General features: G+C 34.9%; 2 protein-coding genes across 2 annotated transcripts; both read left to right on the top strand.

Annotated features, from left to right (window-relative positions):
- The first annotated feature begins 1,738 nt into the window (after positions 1 to 1,738).
- On the top strand, positions 1,739 to 4,132 carry LOC145046553 (uncharacterized). The gene is made up of 2 exons (XM_078994841.1): positions 1,739 to 2,555; positions 3,159 to 4,132. Exons 1-2 carry the CDS (start codon positions 1,739 to 1,741, stop codon positions 4,130 to 4,132), a joined length of 1,791 nt encoding a protein of 596 aa, XP_078850967.1.
- Positions 4,133 to 5,488: 1,356 nt separating this feature from the next.
- Positions 5,489 to 6,495, top strand: LOC145047509 (chlorophyll a-b binding protein CP24 10A, chloroplastic-like). The gene is made up of 2 exons (XM_078995789.1): positions 5,489 to 5,780; positions 5,892 to 6,495. Exons 1-2 carry the CDS (start codon positions 5,557 to 5,559, stop codon positions 6,439 to 6,441), a joined length of 774 nt encoding a protein of 257 aa, XP_078851915.1. The 5' UTR covers positions 5,489 to 5,556; the 3' UTR covers positions 6,442 to 6,495.
- The last annotated feature ends 3,168 nt before the right edge of the window (positions 6,496 to 9,663 follow it).

Below are 9,663 nucleotides of genomic sequence, written 5' to 3'. Positions count from 1 at the left end.
GGAGCTGTTATTAATACCCTTGATTATATCTTCATACCCCCATAATCATAACTTTTTAGGTAGTTGATTTTTTGAATTGCAGCTTTTTTAGAATTTCACAGTCATTAACCAATACATATGCATTCTTTACAACCCACTGTGTAATTTAAGCTTTTTTATGGAAGACTACAACTTCATCTTTTTTATCATCTTTTTTATTGAAGACTACAACTTCATCTTTGAAAAGCGTGTTCAATATTTCGTAAATTAAAACAATTTATATACTGCAACCAACAACAACCAACAATTACATAGTAAATTGAAGATCATTTTTCCACTTAATTAAACAATAATACACGATACATGTATATAAACAAGTCCAATAAAAATGATTAAGTAATAATCCTAACTAATAAACAAATCTGTTAAAATCTAATAGCTTCCCGGAAACATTATCTTCAACCACTGCCACCGCTGGCGATATATTGCCACCATTAACCGTGCTGGCGTCGCCAGAGAAGAGGGGAGGAACGTGAAAAAGAAAATAGCGACCAAAAAGAACGAGAAATCTAAAACGTCACCGGAAATCGTCGCCTAAAGCGTGATAAATCGCCGGAAATAGTCTGAAACGTCACCAGGACCACCTGAAGTCGACGGAATCGCTGCCTCCCTCTCACCTGGTGGATGAATCATCACCTGAACGACCGCCATCACCGTCACGTATCTCTCATCTAGAGGCTGAATTGTCACCTGAAACCTTGCCATCATCGTCGGAAAAAGAACAAAAGAAGGAGATGCTAAAAAAAAACTCATCGGACATTATATGATATCACTGGAAATCGCCAAAAGTCACTTTTTGGTTGCTTCTCTCAATTTGCGGCTGATGTATTGCTAGGGTTAAAAGACAAAGTAAGCAATTTATATCCTATAATTTTACGTTTACAACCTATCTTTTTAGAAGTATTTCAATTTCTACCCTTTAAATATATACCTTTAATAATTGTTGTCTATATTTATTTATGTAACTTAAAACTTAATATATAAAACATGCAAATCAAAATAAACATATCGATTTGACATAAACATCTCAAAATAAACAACCTATTTTGAAGAGCTTTATACCTTTTATAATTTATCGTAACACCAAATTTTATAATAGCTTTTTCATCAAATTTTATAATAATTTTTTATAGTTGTTACATATATTTATTTATTGTAACAAAATACTATCTATTTTTTTTTTATCAAAAAAAGGTTTAATATAGTTTATGTAAATTTTCTAAATTGTACATATTTAATTTTCGTTAATACATTTTTTTTAATTTTAAAAATATTATATTGGTTGATGCTTTTTTTTTAGTATATAATGATGTTTAAGTTATTTGGAATCAACATATTTGCTCGAGATGAAGATACTTCTATCAAAAATTCGGCATTTTCCACGAAACAGGTTACATACTTATACTACATTATAACATTTTATATTTTTCATATAAACCATAACATGTAAAATTCAATTTTAGATGTTCAAGTCTCGTGAAGAATTATTTGAGTGGACACAAAACAAAGCACGTTCTTTAGGATATGTAATTGTCAACAAAAGATCAAAGGCCTATGCCAACAACTTTGTGTATAAAGTCGTACTTATGTGTGATCGTGGGGGTGAATATAAAGCTACTAACACGGTTAGAGCATCTGGAACCAGAAAGACTAATTGTAAATTTGAACTAGAAGGAAAGTATTCGAAAGAACATAATAAATGGACGTTGAGGGTGATATTGATGATCATAATCATCCACCTGCACAACATATGGAGGGTCATCCGTTTGTAAGACGATTATCTGTTGACGGGACTCGATTGGTGGAAGATCTAACAAGAAAGAACTTGCCGCCACGTGATATTCTGTCAACCTTGAAGGGGCAAAACGAAAATAATGTATCGGTAATTCAAACGATATATAACGCACAACAAAAGATTCGCAAGCAAGAGCAAGCAGGAAAAACTCCAATGCAGGTTCTTATGTCCATTTTGCACACCAATAATTATTTATATGAGTTTAATACAGGCGATTCAAATGAGTTGGAGAATTTGTTTTTCGTTCATCCAACATCTTGGAAGATATGGCGTGCATTTCCACATGTGTTGATGATAGATGCCACTTACAAAACGAACAAATATAATAAGCCGCTTGTAGAAATTGTTGGTGTGACCTCAACTCGAAAAACATTCTCTGTAGGTTTTGCCTTTATACATAGAGAAAAGGAGGCCAAATATACTTGGGTGTTAAACTGTGTAAAGGTAACACTCGATAAGTGTATGCACCCACGTGTAATAATCACAGATAGAGAGTTGGCACTCATCAATGCATGTGAAACAGTCTTTCCGGATGCGACACGACAACTTTGTAGATGGCATATCGAGCAAAACATTTTAAAAATTTCCAGCAAAATTATCACGTTGGATGACGACCGTGGCTCTTTTAGAATACTATGGAATTTACTAGTTGGGTCTCTGACATTGATGGCATACACGGAAAACTACCAACGACTTCAATCAATGTTGATAAAATATCCACGTAAGCTTGTTTATTAACTATATTTCTAAATCATAACTTTCATATTATTGTTTATGTACTTATTTGTTAATTTATTTTATTTCACAGGTGTTATGAGATACATAAATGATACATGGTTAACACAAGTATAGGGAAATGTTTGTATCTGTCTGGGTTGATCAACATCTCAATTTTGGAAACCACACCACCAATAGAGCCGAGAGTCAACATTCAAAGTTAAATTTTTTTTGAACTCTGCAAATTCTAATCTCGATAAGTTTGTGCAACGGATGAATCAAGTCGTTCAATCACAACTAACTTCGATGAAAGAAAGCTTTGAAAATAGCTTGACTGTTCGCTACAATCACCATAACTTGTTGTGTTTCCAATTGTTACGGGGCCATGTTTCAAACGAAGCTTTAGATATAATATTAGGAGAGATCCAAAGGTTGGGTGATTTGATGTTAGACTCCTCAAATTGTGGTTGCAAACTACGTAACAGTTGTGGGTTACCATGTGCTTGCATGCTTTCTTTCTACTCGATTTCAGGTTTGTATGTTCAACTAAAACATACATATAGATTTTTAAATGTTAGATAAATAATTAATTTATATTTCAATGCAGGTGCAAATATACCTTTGGATTCAATAGATATCTTTTGGAGGAAACTTGATATTTCAGATACGACGTCTGTAGCAGACGACGATATTAATTGCGATGATGTAGTGAATAAATTTAAAGAAAACTTCAACAAACAATCAAAAGTCGGGAAAATGTTTTATAGGAGAAAGCTAGAAGAGATATATGACCCGCAAAAAACTGATGTTGGAGAACCTACGGTTCAAAAAAACATGCGTGGACGACCAAGTGTGAAGAAACAACAGAAAAAGAAAGTTAATCCTCCAAATCATGCTCCCCGTAGATGCAGCTTCTCAACCACATCAGAGTTTAATAGGGTGAATTTAAATAAAGAACCTGAAAGACATAGCTTTTCGTGTGGGATTAACTTAAATGATGAACCCCAAATGCATAGCTTTTCGTGTGGGATTAACTTAAATGATGAACCCCAAAGGCATTATCCATTCCAAATGAATGCTATTCCAGATATATTTCATGATTACATCGACGATATACATGATGTAGAAGGTGATGGGAATTGTGGGTTTCGAGCAATAGCTGTTTGTTTGGGGTATAATGAAGACCAGTGGCTTTATATTCGAAAACAATTGCTTGAAGAGTTAAAGAGTCAATATTACGCATACCAAAGGGTTTTTACTGACGGGTTCAATGAGGTATACCGGTCATTGCGTTGGTTTCAGTCACCGGCACCTTTCCAGGAACATTGGTTGCATATGCCTTTGAGTGGTTACTTGATTGCCAACAAGTTTGGCGTGATCGTTCATTGTTTAAGCCACGAACAAAATACGACATGCTTCCCTCTTTGGAGAGGTCCTGAAGAGTTCCAACCCCACCGAGCCATTACGTTGGCTCTTGTAAACGGTATCCATTATATGTCGGTGTTTTTGAAAGGAAATTACCCAATGCCTCCTACCACAGGGTATTGGAACGCCCATAAAAGTGCGTCTGCATCTACATGACAAACTATGTATTGGCCGCGTTTTTATTTATTCAATCAACTTAGGTCTCGTACTTCTGAAACACCTTGGATACATATTAAAGATTAAGTGCGAATGTATTTGATTTTTTTATTATTTGTTGCGTCAAAATTTCATTTTTGAACCTCTATTTAAGTTGATACAGTACAATTAGGTTAAAACTTAAAACTTAAAATGATATTTTTATAAATTAAATATTTTTAAACATTTATTTCCTAGTTTTTGTCGCAAATGTATATTATTTTGTATTATTATCATATGAAACTAAGCTTTATGTTCAAAATTAAATTTATCATTTATTTTGTAGTATCTTTATTATTTTTTGAAGTAAAAAATAATATATTATACTACAGGTAAGAGGCAAATTTAGTATTTATAAGTAAGTTATTTAGTTACTGTTTGTTTAAAATGTTTAAAATAATTTTTTTAGAATAATATATTAAATATATTTAATGTTGAAAAATTTGTATACAAAACCATTTAGATTATATTTTAAATGGATCGTTGCTTATAAAATACTTGATTAAAAAAACTATTAATTATAAATATTAATTATTCATATTATATATATATAATTATTAAAAGTAATCATAATTAATAAAAAACATATCATCATTAGCTAATGATTAAAAACTAATTATTAAAGGGTAGTACTAAGTAGTGAAAGGGTATGGATAAATGAGGCAAGAAAAGATGTTTAACATATTTTTCCCAACATTTTCCAGTTTTTCTGATTTTCCATATCATTTTCTAAAGACATGTTTTGTCCGATAAAAAACACTTTTAGCACTTAAAGACCCAATAGCGAACGAGATCACTTGAAATTGAGTTTCAACCATTTGATTAAAAAAACCAACCATTTTCACCCTTTACAGAGAAAAAAATTAATGCGTTTTTTGTTGTAACAAGTTCAATGGTTTGGAGTTTTGTATGGAATTGAGATTCAACCATTTCAATGAAAATCTTTGATGAAGGAAATTCATTGTTTTTGCTAGTAATCAGCAAATACGTCCATATGGTTATATTGAAATCAAAGGATTGTTCTGTATATAGTGAATAAAGTGGCGTACAAAGACAATTTTACAATGAGTGATTTTGTTGAGAATTTTACTAGCAATAAAACTAGAGGCTATGAGTCCAACGATTCAAGACCACAAGGACTTACAGTGGGCACCACCTGAACCCTAATCAATGGAGTCAGCCACATGGTTTTCAAGATGGATTCCACAATCTCATTGGTCAGAATCCTATCCAACATTTCCATCTTCAGATTTCACTTATCCTACCTGGCTCCATTCACATCTTCCTTTTGATTCCACTCCCACCCATATAACACGCCTTTCATTCTCCTCTTCTTCCATATTCAAAACCAACAAAAACACCAAAACCTTGATTACAGACTAACAATGGCAGCCGCTACATCCGCCGCAGTCTTAAACGGCCTCGGATCACCCTTCTTGACCGGCGGCAAGAGGAGCCACACCTTGTCAGCACCACTAAATGCCGCCACCAGTGCCACCTCCGCCCCTAGGCGCCTTGTCATTGCCGCCGCCGTTGCTCCCAAGAAATCTTGGATCCCCGCCGTAAAGGGTGGCGGCAATTTACTCGATCCCGAGTGGCTCGATGGCTCGTAAGTCTTTTTCTTATGTATTTTAAAAAAAAATAATAAATTAAAAAACCCCTTGATTTTCTCTCCTAATGTACTAAGATTTGTCCTTTGTGTATAACCGGTTCAAAACAGGCTCCCAGGTGACTTCGGGTTCGACCCGCTAGGTCTAGGCAAGGACCCGGCATTTCTAAAATGGTACAGAGAAGCTGAACTCATCCATGGCCGGTGGGCCATGGCAGCAGTCCTGGGCATCTTCGTGGGTCAGGCATGGAGCGGGATCCCATGGTTCGAAGCTGGAGCCGACCCGGGTGCCATTGCCCCGTTTTCATTTGGATCTCTTTTGGGCACCCAACTCCTACTTATGGGTTGGGTCGAGAGCAAGAGATGGGTCGACTTCTTCAACCCGGAATCACAATCGGTTGAGTGGGCCACCCCATGGTCCAAAACTGCTGAAAATTTCACCAACTACACTGGCGAACAAGGGTACCCAGGTGGCAAATTTTTCGACCCGTTGGGCTTTGCGGGTACGCTCCAGAACGGAGAATATGTCCCGGATACAGAAAAGCTTGATAGATTGAAGTTGGCTGAGATTAAGCATGCAAGACTTGCTATGGTTGCTATGTTAATTTTTTACTTTGAAGCAGGACAAGGGAAAACACCACTAGGGGCTCTTGGATTGTAATTTGTAAATGGAAAACTTGTTGTCTTTTGGTGTATGAACTATGAAGCTTCTATATGATCATGTAACATGTAAATTTATCTTAGAGAAATCCCAAAAAAAAAAAAAAAAAGCTTCCATTTTTCATATCTTTATGGGTAATTTGAAATGTTCCTTTTTGGAGTACTAAATGGTAATGAAAATGTCACTCGGTATAGGAATAAACCTTCGCGTAGGCTTCACCTTCAACATATGCTTTTCCTTTCCATTTTTGCAATTCTAAATATTTTTGATGCTTGATGAATGTCATTCTTGTTACTAAACCACCTTGTAAATTCAGCGAAGAAGAAACTGTCGCATGAGCCTCTAATTTCGGGCTGCAGCATCACTAAACCACCAACTTGTGCCATTGACTGAGCTCAAAAACAATTTACTGGGTTAATTAAGATAGCTGCATATGGTAATAGCGAGTCTTTATTTTTGGTCAAATAATGTCAAATTTGAACAAGCTGTCGTAAGAGTTCTTTTCACTTTGCTTGTACATTTACAGGCTATGCATACATCTTTTTCATAATTCTACTGATATTTTATTTGTTTACATAATTCTTTTACTTTGGTAGGACCCATAAATAAGCTTTTTGTGAAAATAGTTTACCACAAAGGAACCGATGATTCTGCCACGTTAAATTTTAATCTATCCACGTATTTTGACATTTAATTGATAATTATAGCTCTAAATAAATTTATATATCATTTATCAAGCTGCTCTAGTTAGTAAAAAAAGAAAAAAAAAAACACGGCATAGAGTTTCTATAAACAGCATGGACAATTAGGTTGGAGCTACACTACCTCCTTTTACCAAAGTTTTTTACAACACCCAAAGGGTAGATAGCATTGGAAGAGGGAGAGAAAGAAGAGAGAAGATGTGTTTCATTGCCACATCTGAAACCACACCCCATACCCTTGGGTCTTAGATGCAATATTAATTTAATGTCACATCACATACCATCAAACAAGGAAATTGTTTTTATGTTATAAGACCAATATGTTCCATGTTATATTTTTCTTTTTGAATTTTTTTTTTCGTGTTTGGTTTTTTTAATTAATAAAACAACAATATCTTTATAAAACATACTATTAAAAAAAAAGACATAATTTTTAAAAACTAAAATTAATATTACAATAATAAAACATTAATTTTCAAAGATAACATTTTTTTCCTAGTCCTAATTAACCAAAATAACATTTAAATTAAACTTAAAACCATAACATTTTACTATTAATCCTAATTAACCCAAATACGTCTTCCTAATTGAATCCTTCATCCCTTGTAGTTCCGCTAGATCTTGAAGGGCCAAACAATCATCGATAGTCCGAAGAATTGATAATTACTGTGTTATTAGTTCTTTATGTTTTTGCTCCTCTTTCTCCCATACATACCTTTTTAGGATCTCCAAGTGATGACGTTCCAACTCAATTTTTTTTCTTTTTGTAATAAATTGTGCTCATCGAATTTTACTTTCTTTTCCGATCATCTCTTGCTTTCACATCAATCTCCTTCGCATGCCTTGCAGCGCACATCGCTTTGTCGTGTCCGGGCGGTCGTCGTGGTGGGGTGTAACATCCATATGACGAGGTACTTCTAAATTTTGGCCATATAATTGAATTTTATTGCATTTTGGTCCCTGAGTGTTAGAAAGTGTGAAAAAGGGTCCATCGTGGAAATTTGGTAAAAGTTGATAATTGTTGAGTACGTTGTGCATACGTGTGTGTACGCTAAGCATACTAAGGTGCGACTTAGTACATTGGGCGTCATTTCGTACGCATGATGTATGCGGATTTCATGCAAGCCCTAATTTTAGGGTTTTGGCTTAGTTATTTGACTCCATTTGCTGGTTAGCATGTCTGTATTGCGATACAGTTTTTTCTTCAACAGAGCGTGGAATTTTTCGAGCACCGCCCACCAATAAAAACCTTTCTTCATACCATTACCACAGAGTATGTCTTTTGAAGTACTACACCATGCTACCGTCAAAGCATATTCCTCCTCCAGTATCCACCATTGTGGAACTTCCTCACTTTCCGTTTCAACAACTATAGCTTTCCCTTTCCCTCTTCCTTTTGCTTTCTCTTTCCATCTCCTACTATCTCCCATTTGTGTTTCGACTGATGGTTGTGTTGAAGGTTGTGGTAGTGTTGGTGGTGATGGTTGGGTTGTTGGTTGTTGCATCGAAGAGAAAGTCGGGAAAAGATTTTGTTGTAAATTTGGGTTTGGCCAAAAGGATTTTGTTGAAGGTAAGGTGAGTTAGGAAATTACGGTGGTGGTGAAGCGAGATTGAAAAAGACTCCTTGGTGTGAGATTTGTGGCGATCCTTGAGATGATAAAGTGTTGAAATAATTTTCGTAACCAGCAAATTCGAGAGGCGAAGTTGCGTTTGATTGTGTGTTTGGGTTTGATTGAGGTGTGTTTGGGTTTTGCTCCATTTTTTTGGTTGAGAAGAAAGTATAGATTTTATAAAATATAGAGAGAATGAGGGAAATGTGTAAAAAAATAGGTTAATATGTTGTATTTATATAAAAGTTAAAGGGTAATAGTTTTTTTATTTACAATTTGACCGTTTGACAACGGTCAACTGCACAACGTTCAATTTCTTCTTGTTTCACCCAGTGGTAACGAAGACGAGATGCACCATACGAGAAGCTACGATCAAGGGGGGCTGTGTTGAGCTCGTTACGACGGTATTATGCCTTCTCCACATTGGCCATAACGATGAAGAGAAGGCCTCTACCGATCACTCTAAAGCCGAAGATTATAAGGCTCCCTCGTTACAAAATTCAGATGGAGTAACTTTTAACTTGAAGGGGCCGACAATGGAAATCTTGATGCAAAATACTAAAAAATTGAAAAATAATTGGTCATTTGGGGCATAACCCATATAAATTGCACCTAAGATTAAGAGCCCATAAACACAACATTTAATTACAGAAGAAATAAAAATTCTCTAGCCTTGTTATATTGACTCACATGTCATAGCTATAGGACACCATTGAAGTGTTGAATTGAAAAGAAATACTCCTAAAGAAAAGATATTATCCGGTTGTTATTTACAACGATTTCAGTTACATATAACTGGAAATGTTAAGATCATAAACTCTTAACACTCAACTACTCAATAAACATATTAGCAAAAGAACAACAATAATTTCTACATATGGATACAAACATGAACATGAATTAAGTTGTTA

The sequence above is a fragment of the Lactuca saligna genome, chromosome 5 (assembly GCF_052625555.1).
Source record: "Lactuca saligna cultivar CGN05327 chromosome 5, ASM5262555v1, whole genome shotgun sequence".
NCBI classification, from domain to species: Eukaryota; Viridiplantae; Streptophyta; class Magnoliopsida; order Asterales; family Asteraceae; genus Lactuca; species Lactuca saligna.
Note: the sequence above shows the minus strand (reverse complement) of the source record. Positions and strands in the feature narration are given on the sequence as shown.